The sequence below is a fragment of the Hyla sarda genome, chromosome 6 (assembly GCF_029499605.1).
Source record: "Hyla sarda isolate aHylSar1 chromosome 6, aHylSar1.hap1, whole genome shotgun sequence".
Taxonomy (NCBI): Eukaryota; Metazoa; Chordata; class Amphibia; order Anura; family Hylidae; genus Hyla; species Hyla sarda.
In genome coordinates, this window is record NC_079194.1 from 130,830,402 (window position 1) to 130,851,719 (window position 21,318).

Consider the following 21,318-nt stretch of genomic DNA (forward strand, 5'->3'; position numbering starts at 1 on the left):
GTAACCCCGCGTTATATCACGAGAGCAGGACCAAGGACGTACCAGTACGTCCTTGGTCCTTAAGGGGATATAATAAGGAGCTGGACAAAGCTCATTGGTCAGCAAACCTGTAAGTCATGAACCCAGTGAACTCTGGGTACATCACATGACCTCTAAAGTCCTTAAGCAAGTATACATTACAACTGTACATCACGTGACCTGGTAAAGGTCCTATACATATATTTTCTATACATTAAATAAATATGAACACACTTTACATGAGGCGACCAAGGGTAAGCCCTGCAGGAGAGCCCTATATGAATGGAGGGACTCTAGCTGAGGGGACTTTAGACAAGGGACAGGACAAAGTCCTGTTCCGGGACACCACAATTGCATTTTCAGACATGTGAGGTGGCCTGGGAGGAATGCTGTGTGAGATGATATCAGGCTGCATGCTCTCGGTGTGGGGTGTTTGGGTGTAGAGATAGACAGAAATGAGGGGGCGAGGTGAGGACTATGTGACGAGACTGAATTCCCACACACTGAGGTCTCTCCAGTGCTGAATCACTGTGCAGACATGCCTCCCATCATTGCTTTCCTACGAAGGAAGTGTCTCCGCCACAGCTGGGGGAAGAGGGGGGGGGGGGGGATGAGGGCGAGGTCACAGGAACCCTATCACCCTGCTGATGGGCACAGGGCCAAGGCTTTCTCCCAGAACTGTGCCCATACAGGGTTGGAAGGAGAAGCAGGGATCTGCATACACTCACGTTTCATGAATGAAAGGGAAAGGTTAAAGAGAGGGAACAGCTTGTTACCAGAAGCCTGAGCTGTTTACTAAAGTCACATGCAGCCGCACACCTGCCCTGTACCCATGAGTGCACAGGCTGAGGGCCCTATATCCTGGCATAGCCTTCTACGTAATGTAAGAGACACCGATATGCCAGGGCAGCCAAGGTAGCGCGCTGTTTATCAGTCACGTACGCACAAGCCCACGCAATCACTTACACAGAGCCGCCCATTAACCCTTCCTAGGACAACTTCATGCACATACTTGCAATAGCCCTGCTGCGTGCCTCCTGTAAGTTTTCTGTGTAAGGCTGGGTTCACACCACTTTTTGCAATACAGTTCCCGTATAAGTTTTCAATTTGAAAACCGTATGGAACCGTATTGAAAACAGTATGCATTGACTCTCCATTGAAAACCGTACACCAAAAGATGCATCAGGTTGTGTCCATTTTGCATCCTGTACGGTTTTGTCAGGTTTTTTTCCCCGTACCCAAAACCATAGTCTACCACGGTTTTTGGTCCGGGTGAAAAACTGTATTGAAATGTATAGTTTTTTTTTATTTTAACATAGGAATCAATGGGAACCGTACAGAACCATATGTGCGTACGGTTCCATACGGTTTTCATCATACAGTTTTTGACTTTTCATTGCATTACGAATAAAGTTTCACTCAAAGAACTGTGCAAAGTTAAAAACATATACTTTTTTTTTCTTAAAAAACTGATGCAACCTGACAATTTTTCAAACCGTATACGCTTTTCAACAGACATTTTGATACAGTTTAGTCCGATTTTGAGGAATTAGTTTTTCATCAAAAACCTGATACGGGAACTGTATTTCAAAAACGTGGTGTGAACCCAGCCTAACTTATCGTTGGCGATTTATCAAAACTTGTGCAGAGGAACAGAAGTCGAATTAGCTTCATTCATTTAAAAAAAAAGGCCTAAAAACAAATAAATAAACAATCTGATGGGTTGCTATGGGCAACCGGTCAACTTTAGCTCTTTTCCTCAGCACAAGTTTTGCTAAATCTCCCCAATTGTCTTTCATTATCAGCCATAGGAAAGTGAATGCAATCTATTGCTCCTTGATATCAGCCACTTCAAGTCTGGGGAGAAGCGGACCGTATTGCGCTGCAAAGTGTTACCTGACACGTGTTGCGCAGAAATGGTAATCCTACATGTTTACTACTTTTTTACATCTCCAGTGCCGAGAATCTCCGGAGACATTCACAGTCCACAGCTTATAATGCTGGATGTAAGAGTAATGTTAGTTATCCTGCAAGAAATCACCTGCAACAAAGTATATATATTATACTGCCTCCTATGTACAAGAATATAACTACTAAAATACTGCCCCATATGTATGGTAACATAACTACTATAATACTGTCCCCTGTCTACAGTAATGTTACTACAATAATACTGCCCCCTATGTACAAGAATAAAACTACTATAATGCTGTCTCCTATGTACAGTAATATAACTACAATAATACTGCCCCCTATAATGCTGTCTCCTATGTACAGTAATATAACTACAATAATACTGCCCCCTATGTACAAGAATAAAACTACTATAATGCTGTCTCCTATGTACAGTAATATAACTACAATAATACTGCCCTCTATGTACAACTACAATAATAATGCTTCATGTGCAGGAATATAACTACCATAAAAAACAAAAATGGAAAGGGAGAGTGGCACTGTATGCGTAAGTCCTAAAAGGTGAAAAACAACCAAACAATAAACCCGGCTTCCAGGAGACTACTGGATTGGATGCAATTACCTAGAGGTGAAGGCTATATGCAGGGCAGTAGTTTACAAGTTCCATGAAGAAAGGAAAAGCCGCACTCACCCACTGTAGTTGCTTGAATCTGTAGTTTTTATTCTGAGATCATCCGTGTCACCAAGACAGGTATGGGACGTAGAAGGAGCAATTAATTAAATGACTAGTTTTGCGCAATAAGGCACTTTCTCTAGGCTGGAGAAAGCGCCTTAGCACGCAAAACTAGTCGCTTTATTCATTGTTCCTTCCGCGTCCCATACCTGTCTTGGTGACACGGATGATCTCAGAATAAAAACTACAGATTCAAGCAACTACAGTGGGTGAGTGCGGCTTTTCCTTTCTTCATGGATCATATAACTACCATAATACTGCCCCAATGTACAAATATATAACTACTATAATACTGATCCTTATGGACAAGATTAACTACTATAATACTGTCCCCTATGTCCAAGAATATAACTGTTATAATACTGCCTCCTATGGACCATAATATCTCCTCTCCTGAGGATTTTCTGTTCGTGCTGAAAATATCAATATTTAGGACAGAAAACGTCATACTCAATTTCACACTGGGTGGTGGTGTTCTATGCCCTGAGGAGCCCCGGTAGCACTTTGAATCCTCCTCCCCTATATGTCATGTTGGCTGCACATGGACAAACTCTGCTGCAACATTTCCCATGTATTGTGTTTGTCAGAACCTAAGTTACAATGTTCACATGCATGTAAGTATCTTCTACTTTATCCATCAGAATCTATATAGACTCATACATTGGCTGCTGTACAGCAAAAGGTCTTTCAGGGAAAGTGAAGACTCTGGGGGTGTGAAGTAAAAGGAGCAAGGTGCAAAGTGAGGGAGGTGGATTGGAGTGCACAGTGTCAGCAAGCTGCTGTTGAATGCTTGCCAGTCACGTCTCATTCCAGGAAGCAGGGGATACATTTAGCCTTAGGCTGCACATGAAAGCAACATTCGGAAGCCTGACTGTGTCAACATGCACAGGGTGACAGGGAGGTGACACTGTCAAAACAAGTGAAGGGGAACAGAGCTGTCTGCCTGACATCAAAGTGCCATATACTGGCAGCCCCCACTCCTTCACTTAACCCCACCCCTGCTGGGTTCCTGAGAAAGGATCTATTGTTATATGCACCTGGACGAGTGAGTCACACACCTTGCGTACGTGTCACACTGACCCCGGGTGAGCAAGGGAGGGAGCGGATTGTTGGACAGAGTCCATCACTACCCGGCGAGACACATATCTTTCCGTCTATTTTTTGTACACTTTGAATATTAGAGGCCACAAATTTACCAAATAAAGTTTTATTTTTTTCTCAAAAATATTTATTTTCTTGACATTCTCCCCTTAAATCTGGAAGCTAGGCAAAAGTCCAGAAGGGGAAACAGATCTAATATACTAACATAAAGTGCTGTTTAGTGGAGCCTTGAACCCTATCCTGTAGGGCAAGTGACGCAAGGGCAGCTGCTCCAGTCCAAGTCCATGCCCAGCTGGCCTCAGTTACCAGGCTGCCAACGAAGGAGACTTAGACCAACAAGGGTTCTCTGCCTCCACTTCTTAAGAGGGGGAAGGTCTCCATATTTGCTGGACTTCGCTACCCCTATCCACATCTTATAATTCCGCAGCATTGGTTCCAAGACTGTTTTCTCCTCTTGGTGGACAATCTTAAGGAACTACCATGTTCACTCAATGGGTTCCCTTCACAGAGAGGTGGATACCACCTTGTTGTCTCATACTGGTGGGCCCCAGTTTCTCTTGTGGAGTCTCATACTGGTGGGCCCCAGTTTCTCTTGCGGAGTCTCATACTGGTGGGCCCCAGTTTCTCGCGCAGTCTCATACTGGTGGGCCCCAGTTTCTCGCGCAGAGTCTCATACTGGGGGATCCCCTGAATGATTGATTGTCATAATAATACAAAGTGTTTTTTTTTTTCCTTCCTCCTCAGTCTTTGGGATCTGCACCCACTATGGGTACCTGTTTAAGTGCTTGTAGTAAGGCAGAGGAGTCCATGGATGGCATTGCTGGGGAGTGAACTTGTGTGTTGCTATCTTGACTCAGCAGTCCAGACTGAGATAAGCCAGGATACAACATAGGCATAGATCCTGGGTACCAACATTTTTCCAGCATTGGCAAATAAGCAGAGGGTGTAGGGGGTATCAAACAAAATGGGAAACAAAAGGGTGGATGCATAGGGTAAGAACCCACTGAATGAAGGTCATTGCTGTAGAATCTAGGGTCACTATCGGCAGTCTCCAGTCTAGGCCTCTTCTTTGGAATTTCCTCTTGTTCTTGCTTGATGACCCTATCTAGGGTCGGGGATCTTGAGTTATCTTCCTTAGCTGCACCCCCTTGTTCCTGATTGGAATCAGTCTTATCCACTTCTCCGCCGTACCCACTGTCAGTGTCCGTGTCGGTGCCGCTCTGCTCTCCGGATTGGAGGGGGGCAGCACGGCGAATCACAGGGACGCAGTTGGTGGCCTGAGCCTTAGGACTGGGCTTTTCATCCGGTTTGGGAGTTCTGGAGGGACTGTGGCTGAGATCAGAGGCCACACGATGAAGGTGAGCTACAAGTTCACGCTTCTCTCCTCCTTGGACGAATCGTAGAGCTTCTTCTGCACACAACTGGAACCCTGAACGAAACATCTCGTCCCCTGAGGATTTGCTGTTCAATGAAGAACCACCTGAAAAAATAAAATGTGAAGTTAAATACTGAAATACAATGGCCTTATACCATTATGGCCTGAGACTACTCACTAGCACTTGAACGGAGAAGAGAATTCTGACATTCCCATTACCTTATGCTAGTGTTTTCCACCAGGGTGCCTCCAGCTGTTGCAAAACTACAACATCCCAGCATGCCCGGACAGCCAAAGGCTGTCCAGGCATGCTGGGAATTGTAGTTTTGCAACAGCTGGAGGCACCCTGGTTGGAAAACACTGCCTTATGCCAATCTATCGTGTGTGTAAAAGACAAGTATCTGGTCAGGGAAGATTCCCTTGGCCAGTCATGAATATTTCATCCATTTGTGAAAACGGATCCTACTGCTGTACTGCAGTTGATAGCAGAGTCAAGGTAAAAGTATTGAGGACCAGTTACTATTTAGAGCAGTGTAGTGTAGTGTAAGCGAGTGTGGACAAGAAGAGCTACTTACCCTTCTGAAGTGTTAGGATCTGCTGTTGTTGCTGCTCAATCAGGTTGGATAAGGACTGCACATGTTTAAGGGTCAGTTCCAACACCACAGCTTTTTCAAGATGTCCTAGAGTCTGTAAAAAGAAGAAATTCTATCAACAACCACATCTCTCAAAGACAAGGGCATGCAACAAAGTCAGAGCTCAATGCTTTCAAATCCTGTAGGGCAGTGTTTCCCAACCGGGGTGCCTCCAGGTGTTGCAAAACTACAACTCCCAGCATTCCCAGATCAGCCTGAGGCTATCTGGGCATGCTGACAGCTGTAGTTCTGCAACAGCTGGAGGCACCCTGGTTGGGAAACACTGCTGTAGGGCAACAGGAGGTTCCTGATGAGCCTATGTCAAACCATAGGGCTATCATAACGAACAAACAGTATGGCCACACAGTTCTCCAAGACTTCTGAATGGCAAATCTATATAGATATGTCTGCCCTAAATCCTTGCATTCTCATATAGCTGTTCATGTAGGCAAATCTGCCAAGCAGATGTTTGCTGCTACAGGGGTCACCCAGATTATGGCAACCATAATTATTGTCACCATATCCCAGAGATCTTGAAGTAGAACTTGTAATAACTTGACATAAAAGGATAACTGATAGCTGGACACTTAAACACTGAATTATTAAATTCTGGATTTATAGTATTATAAATAATAAAGGTGACATATAAGGGAGAACTGCAAAGTTTCCCCCTTTAGATTGCAGGCAGCATATAGAGTTGTTTCATTATTAATGTGTGCAGGTCCTCAGCTTATACATGGCTCTAGTAATGTCAGCCCTTAAGGATAATGCAATGATTATATAATAGGCAGGTGACTTGTCACACGGCGGCCTAGAATCAATTTCAGAATTGCAAGAGCGCAGAGCGTGGTGGTCACATGGGTACAATACACAACCCATGGCTGTCACATGCACCAGCCCTGAATGCATGTGATACTGTCTGTAGGAAAATCCTTATAATTCTGCAAAACCTTGAGTTATCATTGAGGTCACAGTCACTTACGGTAAGCTTGAGGTGCTCCGGCAGCAGGTCTTTGAGTTGAGATATACATTCATTAATCCGATCGCGTCTTTTCTTTTCAATAAGTCGGTGAGGGAGCTTGTAAGTTTCCTGCAAAGAAAAGACATATCCATGTCACACCAATGTAGGACAGGCAGACAGCGTTATAGAGGGCCTCCTAGTGTTCAGACTGGAGCATTGCACACATTACATGTGATGGTACACGTGAGATCCTAATCATACACACCCCACAAGGAACGTGTAGACTGGCTGCACAGAGCAGGCAGCTAGTACACTGTGTACAGACACACATTATTCAACAGCAAACTAGAAGACCAAACAAGCCATAAAACCATGGTGGGCTAATAGGCAAAGTATTTACTTAACTTGTCCAATACCATAAGTTACATACATGCATACCCACTTAGATTGGAGGAAACTATTTTAAGAGAGTGTGTATGTATGTAACTTAGTGTCCTCCAACCTAAGTTACATACATACATACCCTCTTAGATAGTGTCCTCCAACCTAAGTTACATACATACATACCCTCTTAGATAGTGTCCTCCAACCTAAGTTACATACATACATACCCTCTTAGTGTCCTCCATCCTAAGTTATATACATACATACACACTCTCTTAGATCGTGTCCTCCAGCCTAAGTTATATACATACATAAACACTCTCTTAGTGTCCTCCAACCTAAGTTACATACATACATATACACACTCTCTTAGATAGTGTCCTCCAACCTAATTTATATACATACATACACAATGTAAGAGAGTGTGTATGTATGTATATAACTTAGGTTGGAGGACACTAAGAGAGTGTGTATGTATGTATATAACTTAGGTTGAAGGACACTATCTAAGAGAGTGTGTATGTATATATATATATATATATATATATATATATATATATATAACTTAGGCTGGAGGACAGTATCTAAGAGGGTATGTATGCATGTAACTTAGGTTGGAGGACACTATCTAAAAGAGTGTGTATGTATGTATGTATGTATATAATTTAGGCTGGAGTACACTATCTAAGAGGGTATGTATGTAACTTAGGTTGGAGGACACAAAGAGAGTATGTATGTATATAACTTAGGTTGGAGGACACTATCTAAAAGAGTGTGTATGTATGTATATAACTTAGGTTGGAGGACACTATCTAAAAGAGTGTGTATGTATGTATATAATTTAGGCTGGAGGACACTATCTAAGAGGGTATGTATGTATGTAACTTAGGTTGGAGGACACCATCTAAGAGTGTGTGTGTGTGTGTGTGTGTAAGTATGCATGTATATAACTTAGGTTGGAGGACACTCTTTCTTAGATAGTGTGCCCCAATTTACATTACATACACACACACACACACACACACACATACACACACATACATACATACACACACACACACACACACACTCACTCTCTCTCTCTCTCTCTCTCTTAGATAGTGTTCCCCAACCTGTGGCTCACCAGCTATTGCAAAACTACAACTCCCATCATGCCCTGACAGCAGTCACCTGTCCATGATCAGAGGTGTAGATTCCAAACAGCTGGAGAGCCACAGGCAGGCATCAGTGCTATCAAGTTCAATATAAAGAAAAGAAAGAATTGCGCACAAATCCCCGGCTAAGCCATCACTATAGTCCAACAAAGTTTTGTAGAAAAAAAATACAAGTTCTCACCTTGCCGTCCTCACATCGCTTCAGCCCTTTCCTGGTTTTGAAAACGGGATACATGTGGGAAAAATCCATCCTACAGGATGACACATAAAATTAGAACTATGCAGTATGAGAAATCCTTTATATTACATTGTAATATGATATAGGAATACGTAAATATATATCGCTAACATGTAACTCATATTGTTATTATATTCTAAATCCTATAGCCTTGTTATAAATTGCCCACTCCCTATAGATTAGTCCTGCTATAGAGCATCATGGGGTTCTTTTATCTTCACCCCCCCACCCCACCCCCGAACACAATATATGGAGTCCGTAGTCATAATCTACATTTTGAATTCTTAGTTTATATCAGTGTTTCCCAATCACTGTCCCTCCAGCTGTTGCAAAACTACAACTACCAGCATGCCCGGACAGCCGAAGGCTGTCCGGGCATGCTGGAAGTTGTAGTTTTGCAATAGCTGGAGGGACACTGATTGGCAATCACAGTCCAGATTGATAACAATGTATCAAAGACTATAGTCATCATCCGAATGACTACAATGTATCCCCGGGAGATCCCATTCTCCAGCTCCAGTTTGGAAAAGACCATACAGAGTCAGAGAAGAACTTACTGCCTCTCACTGTAGGCAACTATTAGTTCTTGCCAGTAAGAACCAGGTACACATTGGACTCATTTAAGGAAACTCCAGTTTGCAGACCCATAGGATTCCATGAACGGATTCCAGACACAGAAGAAAACTTACCCAGACAAGGAGGCAGATCTTTCCAGACAAGTAGGGGGAGGCTGGGCACTGGGGATTCGCTCCATGCCAACAGAAGTTAAATCCACAAAAGTGTACAAGAGAACAGATAGTCCATACAGTAGAGAGACTGTTGTCTCCTGCAGTATTCCTATGGGCACAGGTAAGGAGCTCAGGTGGAGGATGTAGGAGTCTTGGTGTACCAGCAGTGTCTGCTGTGCTGCATGGATATGATGGTGATATGAGCTCCAGCTTCTGGTTAAATGGATGGGAGGGGATGTAGTGTGCTCATTGGTGGGGGGGTAGTGGTGGTGTGTCCCTCCCTGTGACAGCAGCACGCCCAGTGCCAAGTGAACCAGCTGCTGCCGCTGTCATATGAAGCTCACGTGCTGCTCAATGCTGCATCTGTTCCAGGCAGGGAGGGAGGGGAGTGTGAGGAGCCTGATAGAGAGCACACAGGGGTGTGGAGTACTAGTGAGCGCACACTCACAGCCACAGGACTGCGAAAGGACATCATGTAACTGTAAATACAGTCGGAACCGCCCTGGGTACAATGTGCCAATGCAAAGTACCAGCTGTACCGTATACGGTACATGTTTAGGCACCAGGTTTAAATGGGAGAAACTGATAAGATAAAAAAAAATAAACAAACAAAAAGTAAAAATAAATAAATATTGTAGGATTACAATAACAAACAAAACAACTAAATAAAGCTAAAATAAATGAAAAGTTAAGTGAATTAAAAATAGATCAAAAGAATTAACAAAATAAAAATATAAGTAAATACAGTTATTTGCTTATTTTATCTTTACTATTTTTCTTTTTGTTGTGTATAATGTAAATAACTGCAGAATACATGGGCAGTGCGGTGGTAATTCCAGCCCTGGACACAAGGAGTTACAGGATCAGCCCAAGGAAGCAGTCACGGGTATAGCATGAGCTCTGGAGTCACAGGGAGGACACAGTCACATTTTTGGAGCATGGGAGGGAGAAGAGAAGAAAAAAAAAAAAGGAGTAAACACGAGAAGAGGAAAGATAGAACAAAGAGAGAAGCTTATCTGGAAAAAAAAGTGCAGGAATAATGTGATATCTCCTGACAATGTGCTCATTGTGGTTACTTAGCTGTGAAGGTTGTGTGTCCCAGCTCTGTTATGTAATTCCTGTTTGTGTGGGGAGGGGGGGGGGGGGTCACAGGTCATGTGGGTTCTGTGATGATCTATAAAGGGTAAACGCGCATGAAATCTGCAGCAAATATGCATTTTGGGGCAGATTTTTAAACCAGTTGCAGATTTGGTGTGAAATTGGCCTGCTGCAAATTTAGGGTAGGGTTACAGGTAGCACATCCGCAGCGACATAAGCTGTTTGGGTTTTTTAAGGGTATGGATATGCGTAGTACATTCGAAGCAAAAAATCTGCAAACTGCAGGTTTGTATTAGTCTAAAAATTTTACTCATCACTGTCGAGTGCAGTGTTTCCCAATCAGTGTGTTCCCAGCCAAAGGCTGTCCGGGCATGCTGGGAGTTGTAGTTTTGCAACAGCTGGAGGCAACCTGGTTTGGAAACCCTGCTCTAGATTATTGGCTGGTACCACAAAATCCTGCCACTCTTAGTTTAAAGTGTACCTGTCTTTAGCAAAAACTTTTGGTATAAAATATAGACAATAACACTATGTATATTTGTAATATACATTGGTTAAAAAAAATGTATATTTTTGTCCCTGTAGCTATTGTCTGTGTGAGGAGAAGACCAAATACAGGAAGTGTGGGCGGACAAGCAGGGCTCTGTGCACCGAGGACAAGCAGGGCTCTGTGCACCGAGGACAAGCAGGGCTCTGTGCACCGAGGGCAAGCAGGGCTCTGTGCACCGAGGGCAAGCAGGGCTCTGTGCACCGAGGGCAAGCAGGGCTCTGTGCACCGAGGGCAAGCAGGGCTCTGTGCACCGAGGGCAAGCAGGGGTCTATGCACTGACGACAAGTAGGGTTCTGTGCAGTGAGACTGTGACATACAACCCCCCCCCACAGCAGGATGATTGACAAACCAGGAGCCTGCGCAGAGCCCTGCTTGTCCCGTTCTCACTTCCTGTATTTGGACTTTTTACAGACACACACAGGCAAAAGCTGCAGGGACAGTATTTTTTCCAAAAAATATAAAACATTTTAAACCAATGTATATTACAAATAAACCTGTAATGGTATTATATAAAAGGTTTTTGCTACTGACAGGTACAATTTAATGAAAAGTAAAGTTCTTCTCATTCTTCTGTTTTTAGCTTTGCAACTCCACAAAAAATATTGCAGTTCCTTATTAGAAATAACTTGCAGACTGTCACATGCCAAATTTTATTCTTCTTCTATTAAATAAATCCATATATTCAAATCATTAATGACCTAACAGGTCCCATTGGTGCCAAAATAAAGGAATTTTACTATATACACACACATGCCACTTTAGGATAAATGCACACTGTTATGCTGCTGATTTTCCACATAGAAATTTGCATGGCAAATCTGCTGGAATTCTAGCACCAGTAAGATAAATATACTCATTTAAGACTCATCTATATGCAATAAAAAAACATTTAGACTTAAAAAAAACTCTGTACTGCAGGTTAGTTTCAATCTGCAGAATGTCAATTATTGTTGCAAATTTTCTTTGGTTAAAGGAGATCATGGAGAAAAACATATCCCCTACCAAAACACTGGAACCCCCGCAAAAAAAAAGCAGTGTCCGACACCCCCCCCCCCCCCATCCCCCCGCCCCCCATTTAGCGGAGATACTGTTCAGCTAGCCGCACTTTAACCAATATATCAATATATTGGTGAAATATCTGTCAGATTCTCTTTAAGGTAGAGAAGTATTGTAAATGGAAACAGTCAGCAAGTTTGTGTTCATTACATTTGTTGCATTGTGTAAATAAGAAGAGATAAAAAAAAAAAAAAAGCCCAAAAGAATACATTTGGGATGAGGGTATTATTGGTTTTACGTTTTTTTTTTTGGTGGTGAATGGTCACATATTTCTTTTTCAAGTAGTATGAAGCCAAAAGAGCTTTAAAGGGGTACTCCGGTGAAAACCTTTTTTCTTTAAAATCAACTGGTGGCAGAAAGTTAAACATATTTGTAAATTACTTCTATTAAAAAAATCGTAATCCTTCCTGTACTTATTAGCTGCTGAATACTACAGAGGAAATTCTTTTCTTTTTGGAATGCTCTCTGATGACATCACGACCACAGTTCTCTCTGGATGACGTTATTATAATAATAACGCTTTATTTATTGTTGTCCTTAGTGGGATTTGAACCCAAGTCCCCAGCACTGCAAGGCAGCAGTGCTAACCACTGAGCCACCATGCTGCCCTTAGCATACATTTGCTATGCACGGTTGCTAAAATGGACAGAGATGTCAGCAGAGAGCACTGTGCTCGTGATGTCATCAGTGTTCCAAAAAGAAAGGAATTTCCTCTGTAGCATTTGTCACGATGCCGGCTGGCAGGAGGTGGATCCTCTGTGCCAGAGAGGGATTGGCGTGGACCGTGCTAGTGGACCGGTTCTAAGTCACTACTGGTATTCACCAGAGCCCGCCGCAAAGCGGGATGGTCTTGCTGCGGCGGTAGTAACCAGGTCGTATCCACTAGCAACGGCTCAACCTCTCTGACTGCTGAAGATAGGCGCGGTACAAGGGAGTAGACAAAAGCAAGGTCGGACGTAGCAGAAGGTCGGGGCAGGCAGCAAGGATCGTAGTCAGGGGCAACGGCAGGAGGTCTGGAACACAGGCTAGGAACACACAAGGGAACGCTTTCACTAGGCACGATGGCAACAAGATCCGGCGAGGGAGTGCAGGGGAAGTGAGGTATACATAGGGAGTGCACAGGTGAACACACTAATTAGAACCACTGCGCCAATCAGCGGCGCAGTGGCCCTTTAAATCACAGAGACCCGGCGCGCGCGCGCCCTAGGGAGCGGGGCCGCGCGCGCCGGGACAGGACCGACGGAGAGCGAGTCAGGTACGGGAGCCGGGGTGCGCATCGCGAGCGGGCGCCACCCGCATCGCGAATCGCATCCCGGCTGGAGGCGGTATCGCAGCGCACCCGGTCAGTGGATCTGACCGGGGCGCTGCGGGAGCGAGAGTGTAGCGAGCGCTCCGGGGAGGAGCGGGGACCCGGAGCGCTCGGCGTAACAGTACCCCCCCCCCCCCTTGGGTCTCCCCCTCTTCTTGGAGCCTGAGGACCTGAGGACCAGACTTTTATCTAGGATATTGTCCTCAGGTTCCCAGGATCTCTCTTTAGGGCCACAGCCCTCCCAGTCAACCAAAAAAAGGTTTTTCCTCTGACCTTTTTGGAGGCCAGTATCTCCTTTACAGGAAAGATGTCCGAAGAACCGGAGACAGGAGTGGGAGAGATAAGTTTAGGAGAGAAACGGTTGATGGTTTAAGAAGAGAGACATGAAAGGCATTAGGAATACAAAGAGAAGGAGGAAGAAGAAGTTTGTAAGAGACAGGATTAATTTGGCACAAGATTTTGAAAGGACCAAGATAGCGTGGTCCCAATTTGTAACTGGGAACACGGAAGCGGACATATTTAGCGGAGAGCCATACCTTGTCTCCGGGAGAAAAAATGGGGGGAGCTCTTCTTTTCTTATCAGCAAACTTCTTCATGCGTGATGAAGCCTGTAAGAGAGAATTTTAGGTCTCTTTCCATATGGTGGAAAGATCACGAGTTATTTCATCCACAGCGGGCAAACCAGAGGGCAAGGGAGTAGGGAGGGGGGGAAGAGGGTGACGGCCGTACACCACGAAAAATGGGGATTTGGAAGAAGATTCAGAGACTCTGAAGTTGTATGAGAATTCGGCCCATGGTAGAAGATCTGCCCAGTCATCCTGGCGGGAAGAAACAAAATGCCGTAAATAATCACCCAGGACTTGGTTAATTCTTTCTACTTGCCCATTGGATTGAGGATGATAAGCAGAAGAAAAGTTCAATTTAATCTTGAGTTGTTTACAGAGAGCCCTCCAGAATTTAGACACGAATTGGACGCCTCTATCCGAGACGATCTGCGTGGGCAACCCGTGAAGACGAAAAATGTGTACAAAAAATTGTTTTGCCAACTGAGGCGCTGAAGGAAGACCAGGAAGAGGAATAAAATGTGCCATCTTGGAAAATCGATCAACGACAACCCAAACAACAGCGTTGCCACGGGATGGGGGTAAGTCTGTAATAAAGTCCATACCAATCAGAGACCAAGGCTGTTCGGGGACAGGCAGAGGATGAAGAAGACCAGCAGGCTTCTGGCGAGGAGTCTTATCCCGGGCACAGACAGTGCAGGCCCGCACAAAATCAACAACATCCGTCTCCAGAGTCGGCCACCAATAGAAACGAGAGATGAGTTGCAAGGATTTCTTGATGCCCGCATGGCCTGCGAGATGGGAGGAGTGACCCCATTTGAGGATTCCGAGGCGTTGGCGTGGAGAGACGAAGGTCTTCCCTGGAGGAGTTTGCCTGATGGAGGCTGGAGAAGTGGAGATCAGGCAGTCAGGAGGAATGATGTGTTGCGGAGAGAGCTCTATTTCCGAGGCATCCGAGGAACGAGAGAGAGCATCGGCCCTAATGTTCTTATCGGCAGGGCGAAAGTGAATTTCAAAATTAAGCCGGGCAAAGAACAGAGACCACCTGGCCTGGCGAGGATTCAGCCGTTGGGCAGACTGGAGATAGGAGAGATTCTTGTGATCGGTGTAAATAATAACTGGAAATTTTGATCCCTCCAGCAGATGCCTCCATTCCTCAAGTGCTAATTTAATGGCCAGTAGCTCTCGATCCCCGATGGAGTAGTTCCTCTCCGCCGGAGAGAAGGTCCTAGAAAAAAAACCACAAGTAACAGCATGCCCGGAAGAATTTTTTTGTAGAAGAACCGCTCCAGCTCCTACTGAGGAGGCATCAACCTCCAATAGGAAGGGTTTAGATGGGTCAGGTCTAGAGAGCACGGGAGCAGAAGAAAAGGCAGACTTGAGCCGTTTAAAGGCGTCTTCCGCTTGAGGAGGCCATGACTTAGGATTGGCATTCTTCTTGGTTAAAGCCACGATAGGAGCCACAATGGTGGAAAAATGTGGAATAAATTGTCTGTAATAATTGGCGAACCCCAAAAAACGTTGGATAGCACGGAGTCCGGAGGGGCGTGGCCAATCTAAGACGGCAGAGAGTTTGTCTGGATCCATTTGTAGTCCCTGGCCAGAGACCAAGTATCCTAGGAAAGGAAGAGATTGACATTCAAACAGACATTTCTCCATTTTGGCATAAAGTTGATTGTCACGAAGTCTCTGAAGAACCATGCGGACATACTGGCGGTGTTCTTCTAGGTTGGCAGAAAAAATCAGAATATCGTCCAGATACACAACAACACAGGAATATAAGAGATCACGAAAAATTTCATTAACAAAGTCTTGGAAGACGGCAGGGGCGTTGCACAGGCCAAAGGGCATGACCAGATACTCAAAGTGTCCATCTCTAGTGTTAAATGCCGTTTTCCATTCATCCCCCTCCCTGATGCGGATGAGATTATAAGCACCTCTTAAGTCCAGTTTGGTAAAGATGTGGGCACCTTGGAGGCGATCAAAGAGTTCAGAGATAAGAGGTAGGGGGTAGCGGTTCTTTACCGTGATTTTATTAAGTCCGCGGTAGTCAATGCAAGGACGTAGGGAGCCATCTTTTTTGGACACAAAGAAAAATCCAGCTCCGGCAGGAGAGGAGGATTTGCGGATAAAGCCCTTTTTTAAATTCTTCTGGATGTACTCGGACATAGCAAGAGTCTCTGGGGCGGACAGAGGATAAATTCTGCCCCGGGGTGGAGTAGTGCCCGGGAGGAGGTCAATAGGACAGTCATAAGGCCTGTGAGGAGGTAGAGTCTCAGCTTGTTTTTTACAAAATACGTCAGCATAGTCCATATAGGCCTTAGGGAGACCGTTTACAGGGGGAACCACAGGGTCACGGCAAGGAGTATTGGGAACCGGTTTAAGGCAGTCTTTGAAACAAGAGGTACCCCAGCTCTTGATCTCTCCTGTGGACCAATCAAGGGTTGGGGAATGGCGTTGAAGCCATGGTAGTCCAAGGAGAATTTCGGAAGTGCAATTGGAGAGGACCAAAAACTCAATTTTTTCGTGATGAGGTCCGATGCACATTAGGAGGGGTTCCGTGCGGTAACGCACGGCACAGTCCAATCTTTCATTGTTAACGCAATTGATGTAGAGAGGTCTGGCGAGACTGGTCACTGGGATGTTGAACCTGTTGATGAGAGAGGCCAAAATAAAGTTTCCTGCAGATCCGGAATCCAAGAAGGCCTTAGTGGAGAAGGAGAAGGTAGAGGCAGATATCCGCACAGGCACAGTAAGACGTGGAGAAGCAGAGTTGACATCAAGGACTGTTTCACCTTTGTGCGGAGTCAGCGTACGTCTTTCCAGGCGGGGAGGACGGATAGGACAATCCTTCAGGAAGTGTTCGGTACCGGCACAGTACAGGCAGAGATTCTCCATGCGGCGTCGTGTCCTCTCTTGAGGTGTCAGGCGAGACCGGTCAACTTGCATAGCCTCCACGGCGGGAGGCACAGGAACGGATTGCAGAGGACCAGAGGAGAGAGGAGCTGGGGAGAAAAAATGCCTCGTGCGAACAAAGTCCATATCCTGGCGGAGCTCCTGACGCCTTTCGGAAAAACGCATGTCAATGCGAGTGGCTAGATGAATGAGTTCATGTAGGTTAGCAGGAATTTCTCGTGCGGCCAGAACATCTTTAATGTTGCTGGATAGGCCTTTTTTAAAGGTCGTGCAGAGGGCCTCATCATTCCAGGACAATTCGGAAGCAAGAGTACGGAATTGTATGGCGTACTCGCCAACGGAAGAATTACCCTGGACCAGGTTCAGCAGGGCAGTCTCAGCAGAAGAGGCTCGGGCAGGTTCCTCAAAGACACTTCGAATTTCCGAGAAGAAGGAGTGTACAGAAGCAGTGACGGGGTCATTGCGGTCCCAGAGCGGTGTGGCCCATGACAGAGCTTTTCCAGACAGAAGGCTGACTACGAAAGCCACCTTAGACCTTTCAGTAGGAAACTGGTCCGACATCATCTCCAAGTGCAGGGAACATTGTGAAAGAAAGCCACGGCAAAACTTAGAGTCCCCATCAAATTTATCCGGCAAGGATAGTCGTAGGCTGGAAGCGGCCACTCGCTGCGGAGGAGGTGCAGGAGCTGGCGGAGGAGATGATTGCTGAAGCTGTGGTAGTAGCTGCTGAAGCATCACGGTCAGTTGAGACAGCTGATGGCCTTGTTGCGCTATCTGTTGTGACTGCTGGGCGACCACCGTGGTGAGGTCGGCGACAACTGGCAGAGGAACTTCAGCGGGATCCATGGCCGGATCTACTGTCACGATGCCGGCTGGCAGGAGGTGGATCCTCTGTGCCAGAGAGGGATTGGCGTGGACCGTGCTAGTGGACCGGTTCTAAGTCACTACTGGTATTCACCAGAGCCCGCCGCAAAGCGGGATGGTCTTGCTGCGGCGGTAGTAACCAGGTCGTATCCACTAGCAACGGCTCAACCTCTCTGACTGCTGAAGATAGGCGCGGTACAAGGGAGTAGACAAAAGCAAGGTCGGACGTAGCAGAAGGTCGGGGCAGGCAGCAAGGATCGTAGTCAGGGGCAACGGCAGGAGGTCTGGAACACAGGCTAGGAACACACAAGGGAACGCTTTCACTAGGCACGATGGCAACAAGATCCGGCGAGGGAGTGCAGGGGAAGTGAGGTATACATAGGGAGTGCACAGGTGAACACACTAATTAGAACCACTGCGCCAATCAGCGGCGCAGTGGCCCTTTAAATTGCAGAGACCCGGCGCGCGCGCGCCCTAGGGAGCGGGGCCGCGCGCGCCGGGACAGGACCGACGGAGAGCGAGTCAGGTACGGGAGCCGGGGTGCGCATCGCGAGCGGGCGCCACCCGCATTGCGAATCGCATCCCGGCTGGAGGCGGTATCGCAGCGCACCCGGTCAGTGGATCTGACCGGGGCGCTGCGGGAGCGAGAGTGTAGCGAGCGCTCCGGGGAGGAGCGGGGACCCGGAGCGCTCGGCGTAACAGCATTCAGCAGCTAATAAGTACTGGAAGGATTAAGATTTTTAATAGAAGTAATTTACAAATATATTTAACTTTCTGCCACCAGTTGATTTAAAAGAAAAATAGATTTTCACCGGAGTACCCCTTTAACTTGGGATGGTAATGAGATCAAATGAGACTAATTAAAATTGTAAATGTTTGCGCACTCACGCCAGGAGCACACTTTAAAATTTGCTCAGATCTAAGCTATTTAGGAATAACATGCACTTTTTTGCCAAATCGGGGGGGGGGGGATTGTGATTGAGAACAAGTACATATGATGTACGCACAGGAAAAGTTACTTTATTTACACATACAATGATAAATTCCACCCTCGATCTAAACGGTAACAGTGTAAAGTTACCTTTTAGACTTTTTCGTCACATTCACCTACAGTAATCCAACCTACACATGATGTAAGCAGTCCCTTAGTTTAATCTACATCAGATCACTGTGCAATTCCTGGTGTTCGTGTGTAGAGGACACTTTTCACAATGTAAATCACCGGAGCCAGCAAGTGTGGTGGGGGGGGGAGCGCTCTTATGCTGGAGTTAGGTCACAGCCCAGCATGTTTAATCCTCCGCTCCATCAATGAAACCCTGTGCAGTAAGCCGGATTGTGTATCTGCAGAGCAATGGTTATATAATGTGAGTGATCAGGACGAGGCACATGTGCTGCCTTGCGTGAGGCCATGACGCTACAGCGATTAACCAGTCTCTCCCCCAGTTGTTTACAGAAAGCAATTGTCAGGCAGCTGGTCTCTGCCACATGGGCCATCTCTGTAATAGTGGGCACTGCTGCTCTGAGCACACGCTAGCCTTTAAGTTAAACTCAAAATAAAAGTTTTTTATTGTATAAAAGTATTTAATGAGGGACTCTGAATGATAAGGTCACCGCATGGTCTTCCAAGCAACAGCACCAAAAGGCTTCAGCGGTAGCCAAGTCTCAGCAGACCCAGGCCAGAAAAGATCCCACCAGATGTCAATGGAACATATCCACTGGGACTACAGTACCCACAAAGATTAGCAGAATTAGGGTTATTTTGTATCCTAAAGGAAATTTTTCCCCTAGTATGGGGCAGTTAGCATCAGCTTCAAAAGGTTTTCTTTTGCCTTTCTCTGGATCAACACAGTAGTGATATAGGTTGAAATTGATGGCATCTGGTCTTTTTTTTCAACCTTATGAACAATGGGGGAGATCTCTGTAGAGGAATAGTGGAATAGTTACTTTAATTTTTAAAAAGGCCTGTGAAAAATGAAAGTAGTAATCTGGTTGGTCACAATGGGCAACGGCACCATTTTTTCTCTACATAGGGCAGCGTTTCTCAATTCCAGTCCTCAGGGCCCCCTAACAGGTGATGTTTTCAGGATTTCCTTAGTCTTTCACAGGTGATATAATTGTGGTGATGCCAGATTCACTGACCATAATTAGGTCACCTGTGAAAGACTTAGGAAATCCTGAAAACATGACCTGTTAGGGGGCCCTGAGGACTGGAATTGAGAAACCCTGACATAGGGGGAGATTTATCCAAACCTGTGGAACTATACTACTCACAACCCCAACCCTCATCATCCAAGCTATTACAGAAAGGAAGGTGGTGGTGCTAGTCGAGACTGGGTTGAGCAATGCACCTGGGGCTGTCCTCTAACAATGTAGCCATATTAATAGTTAATCTATGTGACCGCCTTCTCCTTTCTGGACACCATTATTGTATGTTTGAATGATTTTTTTCTTCATGTTCCTGAAGCTTTTTCACCCATGTGGGTGCTTTCTGTGCTCACCTGAATTTTTTGGACTATATCGTTTGGTGTAGCCTATTTGTTTTTTTTGGCCCTATACTTTAACTGGTGTGATACCTTTTCTGGATGAAATAAGCATGTGACATCACAACATGCCCCTCAATGCAAGTCTATGGGAGGGGCGTAGCAGCTGCTATGACCCTCCCATAGACTTGCATTGAGGGGGCGTGTCATGATGTCACAAGGGGCGTGGACATGACATCACAACTCCCACAACCAGCATTCAGAATAAAAGGTTTCGAACACTGGGGCAGTGGACTACCCTTTTAAGCTCCAACACCCTGACACACAAAGAATGCTCCCTACCTAGCCATATTGGGTGGGATTTACATGAACCACATTGAATTTCCCTGTATAAACCCCACCACAGATCAGGAATGCTGGCAAGGTTGCAGTTGAATTCTATAATTTGCTCCCTGTTTCACGTCATTTGGATTTCCTTTTTCTACACAACTTTTTACTGTATTCAATTTATTGCTCACCAGTTATCAGCCATTTCAGTTAGTAACTGGAATAACTACATGATCCAAAGAATTACTTCCATATGTGTATGCATGACTGCCATCAGCCTCCAGATTTTAGGGTCAGCGACTCTGGTTTAAAGCCCAGATTCAAGGCCACAGCTGCCCCTTCTCACAACCTTACACCTACACATACACATGTCTGGAAGCCTCAGCGCTGACTGAACGTGAGGTTTTACAAATGAAACAAGACAGAGGGCGGCCGCAAGGAGGAGGAAGGAAGAAGGGGAATTCCAAGACGACACTGCATCAAAACATAACAGAAAGATAAAACCACAGCGGCTTTAAAAATAAAAATAAAAAAGGTCACACATCATAGGTGGCGCGAGATGAGGTGGTGTGATCAGCACCAGAACAGCTCAAAAGTGAACAAACTCCCTGCTGTAACATCAGACTATGATTTTATCATATTGTATGGCCAGAGTTATTTTATATATAATATCAGGAGAATTTTCTTCTTTAAAGGATTATACCCAAGCACGCCTATCTATTTTTATCTAGCCAACTGTAGGTATCTTGTCTAAAAGAGGTTTCTAGAACAACTACTTATAATGCAGTGTATATCAGTTAAGGTATTATACAAAAATTGTTTAAATGTTGCAGGGACATTTAAAGTGTTGACCAATGACATGAACACTTTATCCACACGAAATAAAAAAAATTTAATCAGTAAAAAAAAGACAAAAA

At 45.3% G+C, this 21,318-nt stretch overlaps 1 protein-coding gene and 1 long non-coding RNA gene across 3 annotated transcripts in view; one reads left to right on the forward strand and one right to left on the reverse strand.

Annotated features, from left to right (window-relative positions):
- LOC130276112 (uncharacterized) overlaps positions 1 to 11,892 on the forward strand; it is a 39,184-nt gene extending 27,292 nt beyond the window's left edge. The window contains exons 4-5 of one of the 2 annotated variants that reach the window (XR_008845026.1): positions 1,824 to 1,937; positions 10,051 to 11,892. This is a non-coding gene — a long non-coding RNA (uncharacterized LOC130276112). The remainder of the gene's footprint in view (positions 1 to 1,823; positions 1,938 to 10,050) is intronic. The other variant, XR_008845027.1, reaches the window with a different exon arrangement.
- On the reverse strand, positions 3,787 to 9,846 carry BHLHE40 (basic helix-loop-helix family member e40). The gene is made up of 5 exons (XM_056525016.1): positions 9,203 to 9,846; positions 8,457 to 8,526; positions 6,759 to 6,866; positions 5,720 to 5,831; positions 3,787 to 5,249 (listed from the first exon to the last, which is right to left on the reverse strand). The coding sequence occupies exons 1-5, from the start codon at positions 9,265 to 9,267 to the stop codon at positions 4,510 to 4,512; spliced, it is 1,095 nt and encodes a 364-aa protein (XP_056380991.1). The 5' UTR covers positions 9,268 to 9,846; the 3' UTR covers positions 3,787 to 4,509.
- Positions 11,893 to 21,318: the final 9,426 nt, after the last annotated feature.

Coding starts and splice junctions, on each gene's coding strand:
- BHLHE40 (XM_056525016.1), bottom strand. CDS start 9,267: ATGGAGCGAATCCCCAGTGCCCAGCCTCCCCCTACTTGTCTGGAAAGA. Junction 8,527..9,202: donor AGATCTGCCTCCTTGTCTGG/GTAAGTTTTCTT, acceptor GTCATCCTGTAG/GATGGATTTTTCCCACATGT. Junction 6,867..8,456: donor AGCGATGTGAGGACGGCAAG/GTGAGAACTTGT, acceptor TTTTCTTTGCAG/GAAACTTACAAGCTCCCTCA.